This window comes from Eptatretus burgeri, chromosome 15 (assembly GCF_056783735.1).
Source record: "Eptatretus burgeri isolate ZD-2024b chromosome 15, Ebu_testis_v1, whole genome shotgun sequence".
In the NCBI taxonomy this organism is placed as follows: Eukaryota; Metazoa; Chordata; class Myxini; order Myxiniformes; family Myxinidae; genus Eptatretus; species Eptatretus burgeri.
Genome location: NC_140975.1, coordinates 70,652,312 through 70,673,921, shown reverse-complemented (window position 1 = coordinate 70,673,921; position 21,610 = coordinate 70,652,312). Strand labels below are relative to the sequence as shown.

The following is a 21,610-nucleotide window of genomic DNA, read 5'->3' as shown; positions in this document are numbered from 1 at the left end:
GGGGGGGAAGTCAGGAGTGTTGTTGAAAGAGTGTGGGGGATTGCAGAATAGCTAGGGGAGGTGGCCGGATGAGGAGGAGAAAAGGCTCTGTGGTGGGGGAGGAGAGGGGGGACAAGAGAGGGGGGACAAGAGAGGGGGAAGAAGGCAGTTCAGGATTTGAGGAGGTGGAGTGAAGAGATGGAGGTGAGAGGGCAGTGGAAGGAGGCAGCTTTGTGGATGGGAGGGGGGGCAACTTTGGGAAGGATGAGTGAGGGGGATGAATGGTGGGAGAAAGGTGAGGGTGGAGTTTTTGAGAGAGGTGAGAAGGACGCTTGGAGGGAGAAGAGTGGGATGGTTGCTTTGAGAGTGAGGGGTGAGAGGAGTGAGTTGGCACTGAAGTTGGAAAAAAAGAATGGTTGATGGAAAGCGAACATTCATAGCAAACTGGGGTTTTAAAAAGTTTTAGGTCAGTTATGCGATTAAACACATTTCTTGAGGGATGCAGTAAAGGCGAATTCAGAGAATGGATAGAAGAAACGCTGTAACAGTTGGATTTTTTCGGCAGGGTATGAAGGAAAGGTTTAATTGAGAGCAGTCTTTAAATAGCAGAAGAGAAGTGCATTCTGATACAGTAAAGAGTACCACATGCGTGATAGAGGAAGATTAAGCATTATAAGAGATCGTTTTGTTATTATTATTAAAGTTTGAGAGAGTTTTCAACAGATTAGGTCATGGAAGTGTTGTAGAAAAAATCGAGGAAGAAGAAGAGGAGGATGAAGAGGAGATGAAGAAGAAGAAGAAGAAAGGTAGCGGGTTTTTTATTTTAAGATAAGAAATAGAGTGATTAGTTGGGATGGGGGACATTAAGAAAGTGGGAAAGATAGAAATTGAAGATAATGGGGAGAAAAAACAAATAAACACGATCGTACACCGAGTGGAACAAAGGGTAGGCCTCAAGCCTCAAGGATAGGCCTCAAGCACCCAGTAAGACAAGTTTGACGAAATCTCACAAAATAACACGATTTTTGAAACAAAACCGAACTAGGAACACACAGTAACATGTAGGTGAGAAAATAAACAGTAAAAACGGGACAGATAACGACCGGAAACTTAACTTTGAGATCGTCAGCAGGGAGCCCCCAAGGAGACCTGCCAATGCTCCAAACCCAGAACCGGAAGACATGGTATATTTAGGAGAGATGCGGTGTGTTTAGGAGAGATGCAGTGTGTTTAAGAGACGTGGTGTGTTTAAGAGAGGCGCAGTGTGTTTAGGAGAGAACGGTGTATTTCAGAGAGAACCGTTGTGGTTTGTGGAGAACCTGTGGGTTTTCAAGAGACGCCGTGTGTTTTGGAGAGACCCGGTGTGATTTCGAGAGTCGCCGTGTGTTTTGGAGAGAACATTTGTGTTTTGGAGAGACGCCGTGTGTTTTGGAGAGACGCCGTGTGTTTTGGAGAGACGCCGTGTGTTTTGGAGAGACGCCGTGTGTTTTGGAGAGACGCCGTGTGTTTTGGAGAGACGCCGTGTGTTTTGGAGAGACGCCGTGTGTTTTGGAGAGACGCCGTGTGTTTTGGAGAGACGCCGTGTGTTTTGGAGAGACGCCGTGTGTTTTGGAGAGACGCCGTGTGTTTTGGAGAGACGCCGTGTGTTTTGGGGAGACGCCGTGTGTTTTGGAGAGACGCCGTGTGTTTTGGAGAGACGCCGTGTGTTTTGGAGAGACGCCGTGTGTTTTGGAGAGACGCCGTGTGTTTTGGAGAGACGCCGTGTGTTTTGGAGAGACGCCGTGTGTTTGGGAGAGAACCCGTGTGTCTTGAAGAGACCCGGGGTGTTTTCGAGAGACGTGGTGTGTTTTGGAGAGACGCCGTGTGTTTTGGAGAGACGCCGTGTGTTTTGGAGAGACGCCGTGTGTTTTGGAGAGACGCCGTGTGTTTTGGAGAGACGCCGTGTGTTTTGGAGAGACGCCGTGTGTTTGGGAGAGAACCCGTGTGTCTTGAAGAGACCCGGGGTGTTTTCGAGAGACGTGGTGTGTTTTGGAGAGACGCCGTGTGTTTTGGAGAGACGCCGTGTGTTTAAGAGACGTGGTGTGTTTCAGAGAGGCGCAGTGTGTTTAGGAGAGAACGGTGTATTTCAGAGAGAACCGTTGTGGTTTGTGGAGAACCTGTGGGTTTTGAAGAGACGCGGTGTGTTTTCAAGAGACGCCGTGTGTTTTGGAGAGACCCGGTGTGATTTCGAGAGTCGCCGTGTGTTTTGGAGAGAACATTTGTGTTTTGGAGAGACGCCGTGTGTTTTGGAGAGACGCCGTGTGTTTTGGAGAGAAGCCGTGTGTTTTGGAGAGACCCGGTGTGTTTTGAAGAGACCCGGTGTGTTTTGGAGAGACGCCGTGTGTTTTGGAGAGACGCCGTGTGTTTTGGAGAGACGCCGTGTGTTTTGGAGAGACGCCGTGTGTTTTGGAGAGACGCCATGTGTTTTGGAGAGACGCCGTGTGTTTTGGAGAGACGCCGTGTGTTTTGGAGAGACGCCGTGTGTTTGGGAGAGAACCCGTGTGTCTTGAAGAGACCCGGGGTGTTTTCGAGAGACGTGGTGTGTTTTGGAGAGACGCCGTGTGTTTTGGAGAGACGCCGTGTGTTTAAGAGACGTGGTGTGTTTAAGAGAGGCGCAGTGTGTTTAGGAGAGAACGGTGTATTTCAGAGAGAACCGTTGTGGTTTGTGGAGAACCTGTGGGTTTTGAAGAGACGCGGTGTGTTTTCAAGAGACGCCGTGTGTTTTGGAGAGACCCGGTGTGATTTCGAGAGTCGCCGTGTGTTTTGGAGAGAACATTTGTGTTTTGGAGAGACGCCGTGTGTTTTGGAGAGACGCCGTGTGTTTTGGAGAGAAGCCGTGTGTTTTGGAGAGACCCGGTGTGTTTTGAAGAGACCCGGTGTGTTTTGGAGAGACGCCGTGTGTTTTGGAGAGACGCCGTGTGTTTTGGAGAGACGCCGTGTGTTTTGGAGAGACGCCGTGTGTTTTGGAGAGACGTCGTGTGTTTTGGAGAGACGCCGTGTGTTTTGGAGAGACGCCGTGTGTTTTGGAGAGACGCCGTGTGTTTTGGGGAGACGCCATGTGTTTTGGAGAGACGCCGTGTGTTTTGGAGAGACGCCGTGTGTTTTGGAGAGACGCCGTGTGTTTTGGAGAGACGCCGTGTGTTTGGGAGAGAACCCGTGTGTCTTGAAGAGATCCGGGGTGTTTTCGAGAGACGTGGTGTGTTTTGGAGAGACGCCGTGTGTTTTGGAGAGACGCCGTGTGTTTTGGAGAGACGCCGTGTGTTTTGGAGAGACGCCGTGTGTTTTGGAGAGACGCCGTGTGTTTGGGAGAGAACCCGTGTGTCTTGAAGAGACCCGGTGTGTTTTCGAGAGACGCGGTGTGTCTTGAAGAGACCCGGGGTGTTTTGGAGAGACGCCGTGTGTTTTGGAGAGACGCCGTGTGTTTTGGAGAGACGCCGTGTGTTTTGGAGAGACGCCGTGTGTTTGGGAGAGAACCCGTGTGTCTTGAAGAGACCCGGTGTGCTTTCGAGAGACGCGGTGTGTATTGGAGAGACGCGGTGTGTTTTGGAGAGGCGCCGTGTGTTTTGGAGAGACGCCGTGTGTTTTGGAGAGACGCCGTGTGTTTTGGAGAGACGCCGTGTGTTTTGGAGAGACGCCGTGTGTTTTGGAGAGACGCCGTGTGTTTTGGAGAGACGCCGTGTGTTTTGGAGAGACGTCGTGTGTTTTGGAGAGACGCCGTGTGTTTTGGAGAGACGCCGTGTGTTTTGGAGAGACGCCGTGTGTTTTGGAGAGACGCCGTGTGTTTTGGAGAGACGCCGTGTGTTTGGGAGAGAACCCGTGTGTCTTGAAGAGACCCGGGGTGTTTTCGAGAGACGTGGTGTGTTTTGGAGAGACGCCGTGTGTTTTGGAGAGACGCCGTGTGTTTTGGAGAGACGCCGTGTGTTTTGGAGAGACGCCGTGTGTTTTGGAGAGACGCCGTGTGTTTGGGAGAGAACCCGTGTGTCTTGAAGAGACCCGGTGTGCTTTCGAGAGACGCGGTGTGTATTGGAGAGACGCCGTGTGTTTTGGAGAGACGCGGTGTGTATTGGAGAGACGCCGTGTGTTTTGGAGAGACACCGTGTGTTTTGGATAGATGTACATTTATAGATAGATTGATTTACATTTATATGGAGATAGATAGATTTTCTTATATACAGTATATAGAAACAGATAGATTTACATTTATATGGAGATAGATAGATTTACATTTATATATAGATCGATAGATGTACATTTTTATATAGATAGATGTACATGTACAGATAGATAGATTTATATTTATATTTATATATAGATAGATTTCCATTTATAAAGAGATAGATTGATTTACATTTATATATTGATTGATATTATATATATATATATATATATATATATATCTTCTTCTTCTTCTTTCGGCTGCTCCCGTTTGGGGTCGCCACAGCGGATCATCCGTATGATCCGCATAGTGATTTGGCACATGTTTTACGCCGGATGCCCTTCCTGACGCAACCCTGGTCGCCTCTTACGACACAGGGATATGGTACACCTATTTTAACCGGGGTATACACCGGCCCAGTATACTGGTACTCATTTCGCCGACCTCGGAAGGATGACAGGTTGAGTCAACCCCCTGGTGTATTAATTCAGTGGTCCAACGGGGCTTGAACTCAGGACCTTTTGGATCCCAAGCCGCTGCCCTAACCACTGCGCCAACACCAGGCATATATATATATATATATATATATATATATATATATATATATATATATATATATATATATATATATATATATATATATATATATATATATATATATATATATATATATATATATATATATATATATATATATATATATATATATATATATATATATATATATATATATATATATATATATATATATATATATATATATATATATATATATATATACCTGGTGTTGGCTTCATGGTTCAGGTGGTGGGGTTGGGATCCTGGGGTCCTGAGTTCAAATCCTGCTTGGCCATTGAATTAATATCAGGTTGGGTTTACTCAGCCTGTCAACCTTCAGAGATCGGCATAATGAGTACCAGCTTGCTGGGATAATTGAGCCATTCAAGTATCCTATGTCGGAGTGGTGACCCATCCAGGATTGTGCCCAATATTTCAGGAGACTGCTTAGGCAGCACCAACGCTCTGCACAGAGGACCTATCCTAATGGATGGATGGATAAATAGATAGATAGATAGAAGACAGATAGATAGATTTACATTGAAACATATAGATAGATCCATAGATTTACAGTTAAAGATAGATATATGGATAAATAACATTTGAGTCTAGAAAAATGGATGGAAGACATCTAGATAGATTTCCATTTCCATCGAGATAGATAGATAGATAGATAGATAAACATTTATATGATACATTATATATATATATATATATAGACCGACTAACATTTACGGACCTCTGGTAGCTTGTACATGTTGCTGCGTTTGAGCCTGGGGAGTAACTACTGAAATCTGTCTGTCCGTGTTTGAACCGACATCTTTGTTCTTTGTTCCTTTCACATTTGTTTCAAATTTTTATTTCTATATTTTTTTCATAATTCTCTTTATTCATTCTAATTCTTGCTTTTTCTTGTGTTTCATCGCTTTTACTCTCTGTTCCTCTCTCCCATTACCTATCTCTTGAAGGAGAAGTGAATTATTGCAGCAATTTTTCTGTAAGTCTCACTTGGCTGCATCTGGATGGGTTTGAGGGTAGTGGAGTAGCGGCTGAAACCTGAATCCTATCCAGGCTCTCCTGATTACTCCATCTTTGGTCCTTACTTTTTAATGTTCCTTCTTGGTCTTCCATTTCAATGTATAGATCTACATAGATAGAAGACAGATAGATAGATAGATTAACATATATATATATATATATATATATATATATATATATATATTTATACTGGCAGAGTATGCTTTCACATTGGAAGCAATAATGAATTGTGCTTCCCCATTCGTCGTCTTGGGCCGCTCACCTGCGTTTTTTTTCATTTTTTTATTTTCATTTGTTTATATTTTCATTTATGGACGCTTCCCAATGGTTCTGCAATTTATCCTGGTGTATCAGCTTCGACGTCCATCGGCATGCTAAATTTCAGCTTTATACGTCACCCGGAAGGTACCGATCTTTAAAATCAGTCAGTGAGTCAGTGAGTGGTTAAAATGAGCTTTATATATTAGATATAGATAGATTGAGGGGGTGGGGTGAGGTGTGGGAACTCGCCAATTCACTGCAACCTACTCGACTTGCATCATCATCCTGTACTACACTTATGATGTACAGCTCTTTGAGGTAGGCAAAAATCCCAGTGGCCAGATACCCAAATTTCACACTTGCCTTTCCTTACCTGCATCCAATATAATTTCATTGAAACCTGTTAACTGACTGACTCACTGATTTGATGACCAACTGGATCATCAGGTGAGCTCCGTTCATTGACGAGGTTTTGACGTTTCCACAGAGAGTATTTAAAATTCATGAAGACATTTAAATGATAAGACTGGACTTTAATCAGGCTGGTTGTCTCATCGCTTGGATTTTGGCTCATCGTATGGTTACTCACTTCGAAACACTTTAACGTGCAAGTTTAATATCCACCTTTTCCTGTCTGACTCCTTGGTGTCTCACCTGGTTACACGTACTTTGGTTTCCAAGCTACCCTTTACACACTAATTGTATCTGGGAAGACCCAGTGAGTCGCTGCCTCGTGCTTGGTGTAGCTGAGTTCCCTAAACCCACTCCACCTGTACAGTGACCTAGATTCATGCAAGTTGGGAATTAATGAAATTTTATCCCAACTCTGATTGCTCTAATTGCATTGTGTGCTTACCAAGGTATTCCCAAGCCTGAGGTAAGGGCTATTAGCACACCTTAAAAGCATCACTGGGGACCAAACTGCAGGTGTTTGCTTCCTGGCGCACACTGATCCATCGAGTCCTCATCCGAAGGAAGACGGTCTTTGAGTCATTGTATGATGGCACGGTAACTGAACGGTGAATCGCATGAGGCACTAATAAACCAATGGTGATGCTGACATCCTCAAGGGATGGAAAGGTGTGGTCAGACTGTCATTACATATTTTTGAGTGAGATAAACACTTGGCTTTCTCAGTGCAGGTGGAAAGGGACAATGGGTGAAGTCCTAAGTGGTGAATAACTCAGGGCTTCAGGTTAACTAGCCAGGCAACACTTCAGCTTGCTCCAAGTATCATTGGATTAACTGCTGGATGATAAGCCAACACATGTAGGAAAAGAGGAATGCTTCCTCTGTGTGTTTGTAACGATTCTTCCAATGGATCCGTATAATACGCCATTGGCCATGCATGCATTATTGAGAGTCCGTGTGAGTTTAAAAGGCTGGAACAGTCAGTCTGGCCCAATGCCAAGGATAGACCTCGGCCTTTGTTTTTATGGTCTGTTCCAAAAACAATACCAATAACAACTTTGGGAGACTCGGAAAATAGATTTGAGTGTTCCACACCTGTTCATAAACCTGTAACGGTAAATTAATTTTTTGATACCTCTCAGGACCGACACTTGAATGACCGGACGGCTCGTGGCCGGGGATGGAGTCGGGGTCGTTTCGGGATTTGCGACCAACGCCAGATTGCGGTTGTGGTGCATCGTGTGTGGTTGCCAAATGAATCGTTGGTGGATTTGATGTGTTTATAAAAGTAATTGCAGTTATTAGTTACCTATAGAATGAGGATGAAATCGTATTTACAAATTAGAACGACACTCGGTAAAGTGCATACCACCGCCGGGCTGAACAGTGTACGTTTTGTATCCCACTGATTGGCCGGATCTGGATTCGGACCTGAACCAAAACCGAATCCGCTTGTTCTTGTCACCTACCCAATTCATCCACAACGTTTTGAAATATCGTGCTGAATATCGTTTTTGGCCTTGTCTCTCAAAAGTGAAGAATCACTGAGGAAATAAAAAATAATTCCAGTGTCCGCATTCGAATCTTCACCAGGATTGAATCGATTCGTCCTTGTCACACACCCAACCTGTCCACCAAGTGTTGTCTGAATTCGTCCACAGATTTTTGAGCTAACTTGCTCACAGACAGACAGGCAAACAAATAAACAGACAAACTTGGGTGAAAATCGAACCTCCATCCACCTTTAACGGCAACAACAGAACAATTTATGCCTGATGTTGGCTTAATGGTTCTGGTGGTGGGCTTGGGATTCGAGGGTCCTGAGTTCAAATCCTGCTTGTCCGTTGAATTAATACCGAGTGGGGTCGACTCAGCCTGTCATCCTTCCAAGGTCGTCAAAATGAGTACCAGCTTGCTGGGATGATTGAGCCCTTCGGGTATCTTTTATTGGAATGGCGACCCGTCCAGGATTGCACCCAATAGCCCAGGAGACTGCTTTGGCAGCACCGACGCTCTGTACAGAGTATGGTCCCAATGGATGGATGGATACAGAACAATTTGTAAAATACTTTTGTGATCTCTATCAGCATGTGCTGCATGTTTGGATCACGTTTTATTTATTGGAGGTTCTGTAGTACAAAGATAAGCTTTTCAGATGGTCAGTTAGGGGCATTAGAGACTTTCTGGCCTGATAAGAGACAATACTTAATTGCACGTGTGGTGGTGTCACCACCTCTCACCCCCTTACTTCAGTGGATGTGGTGCACTACCATTGTACTTCAGTCTACCGAGAGAAATCTCTTAATGAACCAGATGGAGATAGGGTGCAGACTAGCCAGCGACTCTAATGAACGTCTGCAAACAGCCAAGTGTACGCTTTACCGTCATGGGGGTCCACAGTATGCAGTCAGACCTTCTTCGAGGGTTCATGGTATGTGATCAAACACTCACTTGTAGGGGATCCATGGCATGTGATCGAATGCTCTTCGGGGGTCTATGGTATATGATTGCATGCTCTTAGGGGTCCGAACACTCCTGGGGGGTCCATTGTATGCGATCACATGCTCTTAGGGGGTCCATGGCATGTGATTCGACGATTTTACAACTGTTTGGATGTCCTTACGTAGACAAGGATTGTAAGTACAGTACGTTGTTTTACGTGCCATACACACTGCATTGCCATGTGGATGATGATTATTATGATTATTATTTTAAAAATAATTTTGTGTACAGCCTGTGGTTGGTGGCCGCATCATTTCTGGGAGCGTGGCTGTGCTGCGGATGCATTGCCCCATGTTTCCAGTTCGGTGGTACTCATTTAGTCAACCTCAGAAGCATGACAGGCTGAGTTAACCCACCTTGGTGTTAATTCAACAGCCCGGCAGAGGCTTGAACTCAAGACCCTCAAATCTGAAGCCAAGCACCTCAACCGTTAGACCAGCACCAGGCCTGGTTATTTGGTGAACTGTGAACATGTGAACGGACACTCAAATATGCTGAGGTTGATCTTTAGACCATCGAAGTGTGTTAAAGTGTACACAAGGACAAATCGCTGTGGCAGCTTCCACTCTGTTACTGAGCTGTGCAGTTGAAGAAACATGAGGCAATAATGTGAAACGCGATACTTGCACACATATCTGCGCAAAAGGAGTTGCTGCTAAAGTACTTCGTACACATTAGAATTAACAACAAAACTATCAGCAACCCACTTTGGCCATCGTACTCGTTTCTCGGCCTAAATGCAGTTTGGCTTTCAGCACCGTTCCCTCGTACTGACGTTCCGTGCTCAAGGCCAGGCCAAATCGATCGCAGGCCATTTGTAGATCTGTTTCAGTGCCAGGTGGGGTGGTCAGGCTGGAAATGTGTGCTTTGGTGTGTCGCGTACAACGTGCCAGGGGGAGGCGGATGTGCGGCTGTCGAGATACGTTTGCTGTCACATCGTGGGTCTGCTTCGTGCAAAATCCTGTAATGAGGTTCGAAAGTTGCCCTTGGGGTTTCCCACCTGGACACGCCATGTGCTGGGGCTGTCTGCATGACACCAATGTAGCTTGCGCAGTTTTTGCTACCTTCTATCTTTTTCTTCGTCTTTTTTTCAGACAATGGAATGTCAGCACAAATGCTCACAAAATCGATCCATTATTTCCTTCTCTCGCACGAACATCACAAACGCATCCTACAAATCGATAATATTTGTCGCCTATCCGATAACCTCATTTTTTTTCCTGTCTCTTAACCCAAACCATCACCCCAGGTACACCGTGTGATTACATTCAAGCTTCACTATTGGACCTCACCAACTGCAATGGCCTACAAGAAAGGGAAGCTTTTGTACCAGTGGCTCCCATTTCCCCCCCACTTTGGCAACCTCCACCCAGCATTCAAATCACACAAGGGGACGTGACAGCATCTGGAAACCATGGATGCCCAGGGCGAAGATCTGGATCGAGTGATGCCCCTTTTCTCCACCTTGTGATGCCTTATGGAGAGTTGGGACTCGTAGGTGAAATGGCAGTGGATCCTGGGACAATGTGGGGGGAGAGAGGGAGGTCCGGTATCGAAGCATACCGAGAAGGCCCTTGCTCAAGTCCTTCCCGAAGCCTGTCGCCGGCGAGTTGCAAGTCTGACGCTTCAGGTGGTCCACTTACCACCCCAGATGATGTGGAAGATTGTGAGTTGGCCTTGGCAGCTGGTAACATCGCTCTTCGCTACATCTCTCCTCACGGCTCACGTACGCCCTCACCTCCTCCTTATCCAGTCTACAGTAAGCCCCCATTTCATTCACATTGTTCTTCCTGCTTTCCTTCTCTGATACACTAGAAATAGAATAAAAGATAACTTTGATGTTTGTAAATTAAAGAACATGTTAAGTATATAATGTTTTTTGGAGGACATTGATGTCGAGAGAATAACTGATTGAATGATCCCATGTCAGTGAGATGCCTCCTATTGGTGGTTGGGTGAGAATTGTCACGATTGTTGCAGTGACAGCAAATATTTGTGCCGTTTTAACCTTTTTAAGTGCTTAGACTTTTGGATATGAAGATGCTCACCGAATTTGTGTAACCAACCCTCTTCTCTCAGACCTCTCCCCTTGGCCATCACCACGTGCCTCACCTCGGCACAGCCTATCGGACGAGCACTTACTCGGAGTGCATCCGGGCGTGTGGCCCGGCTCTCGTCCCGGATCTCCCAGTGGAAAACGCCGTCGTTCAACTGGCAGTTGCTTTCGCCGTTCGCCGTCACCTCAGTGCTCACCATTTGACTCACCCCATGCCTCACCTCACACCTCACCTTGTGCCTCGCCTCATGCCTCACCACGTGGCAGTGTGACCGAGGACAACTGGCTTGGGGTAAGAATGGACTTGTCAATCCATCAATCCCTTTCCCTTAAAACTGTGAGGCAGTGGCTCATGGGGGACCCAGGCTCAGAGAAGGAGGGGGTGAGAAGGATGGGTATGGGACGAAATAGCTAATTCACTCAATTCGAGTACAGGACTAAACTGCCAATGGACTCGAGTACAGGACTAAACTGCCAATGGACTCGAGTACAGGACTAAACTGCCAATGGACTCGAGTGCAGGACTTAACTGCCAATGGACTCGAGTGCAGGACTAAACTGCCAATGGACTCGAGTATAGGACTAAACTGCCAATGGACTCGAGTACAGGACTAAACTGCCAATGGACTCGAGTACAGGACTAAACTGCCAATGGACTCGAATACAGGACTAAGCTGCCAATGGACTCGAGTACAGGACTAAACAGGTAACAGACATTCATGTTGTAATTGATCTTTCCTGCTGGTCGTTATTGAGTGGACACATTGCCTGAGATAGTCCGTGAGGTTGTTGAGTATATATACATTTAGTCATATCTCCTGTGTTTGGTTTTCCTCCTTTTGTGAATTTTCAAGTTTGTTGGGTTTCGGTTTTTTATGAGACCATTAAGGAAATTATAAATGTTTCATATTTGACCTTTTTATTCATTTATTTTTCTCCCACAATTGCTCCTTTGTAGATCTCATCTCCAGAAGAGGAAGACCCTGCCAATGATCTGCCTCTCAAGACACGCCGTTGCTCCCAAGAATTTCATTCACCAAATGTAGAGCGCCAGCCCGCAGAAGGAGTAAACGAGTCGAACGAGTTGTCCCCCTTGGGCGGCCATAACACCTCTCCCTCTCCCGGACCTTTCCTCACTGTCCCTCACTTTTCCTGGCATCAGGCCAAGCCTGTCCCCCCTCTGCGCTCCCCACCTACATCTCCACAATTTCAAGCCCTCCAAGGGTGAGAAAAATCTTCCCATTTTTGTTATAAATGCATAAGAATTATTATTATTATTGCCAAATTAGTGTTAGTCCATGATGCATCTGGTCTTCCTTGGAAGAATTCCTCGTTGGAAGAATGACTTGATTTTCTCATTTGTTCGTTGTTTGTCGACGTTCGTCTGATTGTCCTCTGCTTGTTTAGCCGTGCTGCCCTCTTCCATTATATTTTGAGTCTTGGTCTCTGTGCAATTTCACTGTTCAATCAAATCCTCTTAGATTTTCTGAATTGTTTTACACCTTCACTGTGATAACATATTCATGTCCATCTTTTTCCTCCATGTCTCTCACTTATTGTTGAAGCTCTGAGGGTCTCCCTCCCCTTGAGTGGCCTCTGCCTTCAGCAAGTGGCAGTGTGGAACTGCAGTTAGAAGTGCAGCCACGACCGCACCATCGAGCACACTATGAGACTGAGGGCAGCCGGGGGGCTGTGAAGGCCGTGGGTGGGAGTCATCCTGTCGTCAGTGTGAGTCCAAGCACCATGCACTCTGTTCTGATGCTTAGACCATGAGTTAAGTGGTGACATGGACCAGTACTCCTTTGTCCTTTGGTTTGGAACTCCTTTGTCAGAAATGCTTTGTTTTCCCTCACATTTTTTTTCACTTGATAGTGAGTGTGACCCTCTGACCAGTATTCTTGCACAGGTTGTGGGTTATTCTGAGGGCCCACTAGCTCTACAGGTCTTCATTGCAACATCAGACGAACGGCCACTTCGAGCACACCCCTTCTACCAAGTGAGCCCCTTTTTGTAACAATAGTTTCTCCACAAAAATGAACCCTTATTTGGTTTTTGCCCCATCCCTTGGGCAGCCATAACGCCTCACTCTCACTCTCACTCTCACTCTCACTCTCACTCTCTCACTCTCTCACTCTCTCACTCTCTCACTCTCTCACTCTCTCTCACTCTCTCTCACTCTCTCTCTCTCACTCCCTCTCTCACTCTCTCTCTCACTGTCTCTCTCACTGTCTCACTCTCTCTCACTGTCTCACTCTCTCTCACTGTCTCACTCTCTCTCACTCTCTCTCACTCTCTCTCACTCTCTCTCACTCTCTCTCACTCTCTCTCACTCTCTCTCACTCTCTCTCACTCTCTCTCACTCTCTCTCACTCTCTCTCACACTCTCTCACTCTCTCACTCTCTCACTCTCTCACTCTCTCACTCTCTCTCACTCTCGTTAAGTTATCAGAGGTAACCATTGTGTGATGTGTACATGAAGCACAGTTTGCAGTTGCTCTTTGGTTATAAAATTGGGTCACAAGTGCCAATGACATAATTTCTTCAACTCCAAACGCAGGTGCATCGAGTGACAGGCAAATCGGTAAGTACGCCAAGCCGTGAGATAGTCATCGGGTCGACGAAGGTGTTGGAGCTTCCGCTGCTGCCTCAGGATGGGATGAGAGCTACGTGAGTCACGCTTATTAATCCTATTTGTATTTGCTTGTCAGTTTCCATGCATAAATGCATATCAGTCCAGCGAGGGGGCAGGAGAGCTGTATTAATTGGTTAAAAGCAATGATCAATGTGAATTACAACAACGTAATGTACGACGAGAACATGATGATCAAGACTTTGTGAGGGCCTCGAGTATATGCTGCTACGTTCACTTGTGACTTCAGCATAGACTGCGCTGGAATCCTAAAGTTGCGTAACTCCGACATTGAGCTACGTCGCGGCGAGACCGACGTCGGACGGAAGAACACACGTGTTCGACTGGCGTTCCGTACGGCCATACCGCAGCCTGGATCGGCTCCCACAGGACTGCTCGTTGCCTCCACGCCCATAGAGTGCTGTAAGTTCTGGAACATTCCTTTTAAACCTCGTGTGTGTGTGTGTGTGTGTGTGTGTGTGTGTGTGTGTGTGTGTGTGTGTGTGTGTGTGTGTGTGTGTGTGTGTGTGTGTGTGTGTGTGTGTGTGTGTGTGTGTGTGTGTGTGTGTTTGTATGATGTGTACAGACAGTGCCTTCAAAAAAGTATTGTCGTGTCCAGCCGGTTAACACCGACCTGGACGGATAGCTGAACGGTTCTCCTTGGAGGCGAACAGCCGAGATCCTTGGAGACTATGGCGCACACGGGATGGAGGGCGGCAAGGGCGTGTACCAGATAGAAGCACACAGGTTTATCGTCGAACCCACAACGAGTCGACAAACACAGTAAATTCAACAAATGTATGAAAATAAAAATAATTCAACGATTCATAATGAAAATAACTCAATGTGTGAAGTAATGAAACGTGAGGTAAACTAAAACCTAATTTGAGATGTCTTCTATCAGTCACAAACACAGACAAAGGGAAAGATAAAAATAAAAGAAAATCCTCCTTTTATGCCAGGACTTAGCTGTGTGTCCAGAGATGATCATTTAGGAGCCTCACAATCGTCGAAGCGCGTAGCCACCACGTGGGAAAATGCACCAAAATGGTGCCAAGTTGCTCCCTGCGGTCACAAAGTGAGGTGTGGCACGGATCGACTTCAACGCCAGGAACCACAAACCGCCGTGCAGTTGCTTCTCACGACTGAGATTGTCACACCACTCCCTCTAAGTTCCAGGTCCACATACACCAAATGGTGCCGCCTTTCTCCTTTATCATACAACAAGGTAATTGCTGAGGCTCCGAGACAAGGCCAAGAGACATGCTCTTCTTCTTCTCTCCATCTCTTCAAAGCGTACAAACTTCACGACTCAGCTGAACAGGCAACGGCCAGCGTACTGTTCGAGCAAGCGAGCAAATTCACACAGCACGAACGAGAATCGTGCAGCCTTCTTGACCATGTCAAGGAGAAGCCAAAGAGGTCCTACGTGCTCTGACCACCGTCTCCACACTATCATCCTCCCTCTTACATCACACCGACCAATCCCAGCCTTGGGGGCCTGGCCTGCCGGTACGAAGCCAGTAAGGCGGGGTTTTTGCCTGCTCGGAAACGTTCAGCTCCGTTGTTATTGTTGTTGTTGGCAGAACGTGGCTCCTTTTTATAGCCGGCTTTGTAAATGCAAAAATGTTGGAAAAGGTCATAGGGGGCAATCACAAACTGGGAGAACTTGCCTTAAACCTTCTCTCGTTAACACAGCACCACTCCCCATGTGGTGACACTTAACAACATAAGCTCACAGGTTTTCCACTTAATTTACATTGAGATGTCTCCTACTCATCCACAGACCATGCTACACTATACAATCCTACCTTTACGATGAAATTCCTCTGTCTACCCCACAAACATAACAGTACATTACACCCCTTAACTTTCGTCACATTTTGTTGTGTTACAGACTGAATTTAAAATGGATTAAGTTGTTGTTTTTTTGTCATCGATCTACACAAAATACCCCACAATGACAAAGTAAAAACATGTTTTAAGAAACTTTTACAAATTTATCAACAAGAAAAAGAACAATCAGAGATTGCAGACCCTTGCCAGGACTTGTTTTGTGTGGCGTTTGTGTACTGGTGTGTTACGTAATAAATAAGAGACATAATTAGAACTGCCACTTTATAAATGCTGGCAGTGGTGGCTGGTTCAGCCATTTCAGAGAAGAAGATTTTTGAAGGTTAAAAAAAAAACAAACAAAAAAACAATATGGCTGCTAAATCACATGACCGATGACGTCATCAAAAACATTTTTGTGGACCATTTTATCCCTCGATGACCCTCAAAATTTTCATACTGATTGGATGTAGTGTTCTACATATGCAATTATGACGTCATAACGAAGGTACCTATGACGTCATAAAAATCGCTCATTCCCGATGAGGAATACTTGCCGTGTGCCAACTTTCAGTTTTTTCCTTGGTGTGGTTTCAGAGATACATATGTCCAAAGTTTCTCTGTTTTTCCAACATGGCTGCCACACTGCATGATCTATGATGTCATAATTATCATTAAATCATTTCACATGAGTTGTCGCACCAAGAGTGAAAATTTCATCTCAATCCGACAAGCGGTTGCGGAGAAAAGCACGAAAGATCTGTGCGGACAAACAAACAAACGGACCCAAATGCAATACCCTCTCCTTCGGCGAGGATAAAAATGAAAAGTTGAAATGTCCTGAGTCGATAAGTATTCAACCCCTTTGCTATGACACTTTAAATTGAGCTCAGGTGCATCCAATTTCCATTGATCATTGTTGAGACATCTCTACAACTTGATGGAGTCCAACTGTGGCCAATTAAATTGACTAGCAAATACAACCCGTCACTTTGCTGTTGGGAATGTGAAGGGAGGGGGGGTAGGGAGGGGGGAGGGGGGAGCAAGGAAGGGTGCAAAGAGAGGAGGGCAAGGGAAGGCAGCAGGAGAGGGAAGGATAGGCAGCATGAGGGGAGGGTCCATCTGGACACAACCACCATCCCAATACGTCCAGAGATAACCATCATCCGGACATAACCACCGTCCAGATACATCGAGGGAAGGCAGCATGAGGGGAGGGCAAGGGAAGACAGTGGAAGGGGAGGGTCTGTCCATCCGGACATAATGCTGCTGAGGTCAAAAATTAAAACCTCCAAGATTCGGGATGAAACTGTCACCACGGCACCCGTAACCAAACATACAGGCATACACACCCACACACACCCGTGGAGAGTCCCTTAATTACAGATTCAAATATATCCATATATGTACCTCTACCTTGTAGCAACTGCCAACTGTACATCCCGATCAGGACACAAACTGTACTACTATCAACTATAGGGCGCTCGGCAAATGGCTTAAGCCCTCAAGCAAGCACTCCAATTAAATGGTTGATAAGGATGGCTGGCTTGGCGAGTGATAGCTATGCCCAAATGTCCAGACTATATCTAAATTAGACAAATGAACACTTTTTAGGAGTCGGAACTGCTGCTAAGATTAATTTTGGAGGTTAAATTTTGTAATTTGGCTTGGTTTAAGAAATTTGAGGTTATGGTATGTGTGGAAATGAAATAAAGCCACGAACGATGGCGTCTCTGGGCGTTTATAAGCATTGCAATGTATCCAGCGATTCGTAGCTATGATGATCAAGCATTCGATCATATGAGTGAAGAAAGTGGAAAAAAAAAAGATTGTTAAGAAATTCTTGCGGCCTGTTCTAAGTCAAGGCAAGGTTGAGCAGGCCAAAAAACATGGTGGCTTCAGACCCCAGCAAGGTAACCCAGGAAATGCCTCAAGACCCCATTCAGAGCGAGGAAGCACCCGATAAAGGATATAATTAAATAAGGCCGTTAATTATCTTCAAAAGGGGTGTTTTAATTAACCCAAACACCAAATTTTCAGTCTTGCACTTCCTTGAAGTTCCCTTAGTATGCATGCAAAGTTTCAGGCAGATAGGTTTCATGGTTTTGGAGTTATGGAGGAAACACACACACACACACACACACACACACACACATTACTTCCACCACCAAAGGTGGATGGAGGTTACATTTTCACCCCTGTCTGTCTGTCTTTTGTTTGTTTGTGAACAAAATATCTCACAAAGTTGTGGACAGAGTTGGACAAATTTTTGTGTCGAGCTTGGGTGTGTGACAAGGACAAAACTATGACATTTTGGTGAAGATCTGAATCCAAATCTGGATCTGCGAATTTTTAAAGTGATTGATTCTTCACCATTGGGAGATCGGGCCAAAAATGACATATAGCAGGATATCTAATCAAAAACATAAACTAATCAGCCCGGCACAAGTATGCGCTCCACCAAGTGCCTGTCGAGTTGGTGTAGATATCGCCTGGTGTTGGCTTAAGGCCCAGTCACACCTTGACGTTTTAGCCAGCGATGGCAACATATTAAAATTTATGTAAAACGCTGGCTTACGTTGAACTTTTGATGTTTTTTTTAAAGATTCGGACGTATTCATAGCGACTTGGTCTTATGTATAACGCATTAGTAATGGACACAGAACGTTTCGTTGTGTTATAGATAACTTATACCAACGAATGCTGAACCTGTTGTCGGCCTACACAACCTATGCCCAACGATAGTCTAACTTAGGCATAGCGCGTTGCACGCATCGCCGACGATGTCGTGACGTAGCCTATTAAAAGGCTGACGCACAACGATTCGAATCATAACTGCCGTAGAAATGGAAGTATCAACATCGCGGTCACACCTTGGCGATCTTGCCAGCGTATGCCGACCTAAGAAAAATGTGTCTAAAACGTTGGGGCACGTCAAATACGGTATGAGTAAGTTTGGTATACGTGAGTAGAACGCTAAAGTACGCTATCATATGTCGTAGTAAGCAGAGTACGTCAAGAAATTTTAAACATGTTCAAAATTTTACGACGTACTCGGCGTATGACACACGTTCTGCATGCGATGGGGATAAGTTGTACACACGATATGCGGACGCTTACACACGTCCACAAAGGCTACTTATAAGCTACTCATAAGTCGAAACACGTCACGGTAATGTCTTTTTTTACGCGAAACTTATTTCTAACTTATGTTTGACGTGCTTTGAACCAATTCTTTACGTAGTCCCAACACACATCGACGTATGTAGACGTATTCCAATGACGTCTTCCGGTCGACAAAAAAAATAAATGAACGTGTTTCTAACTTACAACTGCCATATAAAGACGTGTTCCCAGCGATTTTGGGAATTGGTATATAAAAATGGTGTTCATAAAAGGGGAACCCAACAGTGTTTTCGAGTCCTTTTTGAGTCGATGTCCATGTCAGCAGTAACAGTATCAGTATCAGTATTAGTATTAGTAGTAGTTTGTTAATGTTGGCTGTAGTAGGTGAGTGTGAGGGGGAGGGTGTGGGTTATGATGGATCCTCCTTGCGTCCGCGTGTCCACGGGTAGGAGACATCTTTGCACCATTGTTCGAAGTTCTTCGTGGCTAATTTTTTATGGGGCTTTTTCAACAATGAGCTATGGCTTGTTTTTACGATTTAGGTCTATTCATAACGGGTTGGACAAATGCACAATGAACTAATAATGTGCATAGAGCGCTTTGATTACTTATAGATACGATATACCAACGAATAATTATCGTGTAGCCGGCGTTCACAAACTATGCCCAACGATAGCCTAACTTATCCATATCGTGTGGCAGTTTATCTTTGCCGGTGACGTGGGGTTTGCTATTCATAGACTGCCACTCAACGATTTAAATGGCTGCATCTCCACTATTGAAAGTAGACGCTTGCGCTCAACAATTGGATTTTTTTTACACTCAACGACTTTTAAACGGTACCACTCAGCTAGTTTCATTGTTTACAATGAACGATTTAAATTGCTGTCACTCGCCTTTGTTTTTTGACGCTGGGGTTTGGAAATTTGAAGCGTTTCTTCTGAACGTGTTAAAACGCTCAAACTCGACTATTTTAAATAGACGCTGCCGATGGACAATTGGAATCATAGCCAAGCTAGACATCGAAGTGTGAACATCCTCGTCATGCCGAAGAAAAGTTTGAAGAATGCTGCAAATAAGTGTCCTGGCCGTGGCCGTGGACGCTGACGCAAGGACGATCCATTATACCGACGTCTTTCAGCCTATGAGTAACTTAAAAGTAACGTCTGTCGACGTGTGGCAATGATCGCGTAACGTGCCAACAACACGTTAATCATAGGTTAGAAATAAGTTTCGGGTACGCTAAACATTACCTCGGCGTGTCTCAACTTATGATTAACTTACAAGTAGCATGTGTTGACGTCTGTCAACGATCGCAGACCGTGCATACAACTTGTGGCCAGCGTAGCGGAACGTGTGAGTCATACGCCGGCATACGTCGTGAAATTTCAAGCATGAAAAAATTTGAGGACAACCGAAAAGTACAACGTTTAAAGCCAACGTACAACGACGTATGGCAGTGTTTTTCAGCGTGCTCTCAATGTTATCAAAACTTACCCATAACGTATTCAACGTGTGCCAGCGTTTTAGAAAAAAAATTCAAAAATCGGCATACGTTGGCTAAAATGTCAAGGTGTGACTGGGCCTTTAGCGGTTGGGGTGGTTTGCTTGGGATCTTTCAGCCCTCAGTTCGAGCTCTGGTGGCCGCTGAATTAACACCAGGTGGGGTTGACTCAGCCTGTCATCCTTCCGAAGTCGGTGAAATGAGTACCAGTGTACCGGTATAGGGGCACAGCATCAGCAGCATCATCACGCCCCAGCAAAATGATGACTATCCAGCAGCCAGGCTAACATACACAAGAAAAAGAATATTTGTGTAGATTGGACATAATTGAGAAAGAAACACACCTTTCTATATAAGGTCCCACAATTGACAATGCATGTTAGAGCAGAAACTCTTCCATAGAAGTCCAAGATATAATTGTGAGGCAGCATAGATCTGGGGAAGGGTATAAAACAATTTCTCGAGTGTTGAAAGCTCCCAAGAGCACAGTGAGCTCCAACATTAGGAAATGGAACGAATATAGAACTACCCAGACTCTTCTGAGAGCTGGCCGTCCAATCAAACTGTGCAGCTGGGCAAGAAGGACCTTGGTCAGGGAGGTGACCAAGAACCCAATGACCACTCTGGTAGAACTGCAGAGTTCCTTGCTGAGGTGGGAGAACCTGCCAGAAAGACAACAATCTCTGCAGCATTTCAGAAATCCAGGCTTTATGGGAGAATGGCCAGACGGAAGCCACTCCTGAGAAAAAGGCACATGACAGCACGCCTGGAGTTTGTAAAAAGGCACGTGGAAGACTGAGAGCATGAGGCAGAATATTCTGTGGTCTGATGAGACGAAAAGTGAACTCTTTGTCCTGAATGCAAAGCACTATATCTGGCAGAAACTGAGCACAGCTCATCACCCCCATCTAACACCATCCCGACTGTGAAGCATGGTGATGCTTCACGTTCACAGCATCATGCTATGGGGATGCTTTTCAGCGGCAGGGAATGGGTGACTTGAAAGGACAGAGGGAACAATGAATGGAGCCAAATACAGGGAAATCCTTGAGGAGAACCTGATTCAGAGTGCAAAAGACCTCAGACTGTGGTGAAGATGTATGTTCCAACAGGACAATGACCTCAATCATACAGCCAAAGCAACACTGGAATGGCTTCAGAACAAGAACATGAAAGTCCTTCAGTGGTCCAGCCAGGGCCCAGACTTGAATTCCATTGAGAATCTGTGGAAAGACTTGAAGATTTGCTGTTCACCGACGCTCCCAATCCATCTTGACAGAGCTTGAGCAAATCTGCGAGGAAGAAGGGAGAAAATCCCCAAATCCAGATGTGTAAAGCTGATACAGACATACCCAAGAAGACTCGAACCTGTAATCACTGCCAAAGATGCTTCTACAAAGTATTGACTCAGGGGGTTGAATACTTATTGATGCAAAGCATTTCAGCTTTTCATTTTTAATTAGTTTGTAAAAATTTCGAAAAACATGTTTACACTTTGTCATTATGGTGTATTTTCTG

At 45.2% G+C, this 21,610-nt stretch overlaps 1 protein-coding gene across 1 annotated transcript in view; it reads left to right on the top strand.

The window, feature by feature from the left end:
* The window catches only part of LOC147012500 (nuclear factor of activated T-cells, cytoplasmic 1-like), a 72,924-nt gene that overhangs the window by 24,077 nt on the left and 27,237 nt on the right, over positions 1-21,610 (top strand). Inside the window, exons 2-8 of the mRNA XM_085856847.1 lie at positions 10,194-10,703; positions 11,024-11,292; positions 11,959-12,224; positions 12,566-12,728; positions 12,907-12,996; positions 13,558-13,667; positions 13,880-14,052. Of these exons, the coding sequence (XP_085712973.1) occupies positions 10,194-10,703; positions 11,024-11,292; positions 11,959-12,224; positions 12,566-12,728; positions 12,907-12,996; positions 13,558-13,667; positions 13,880-14,052 (1,581 nt within the window). The remainder of the gene's footprint in view (positions 1-10,193; positions 10,704-11,023; positions 11,293-11,958; positions 12,225-12,565; positions 12,729-12,906; positions 12,997-13,557; positions 13,668-13,879; positions 14,053-21,610) is intronic.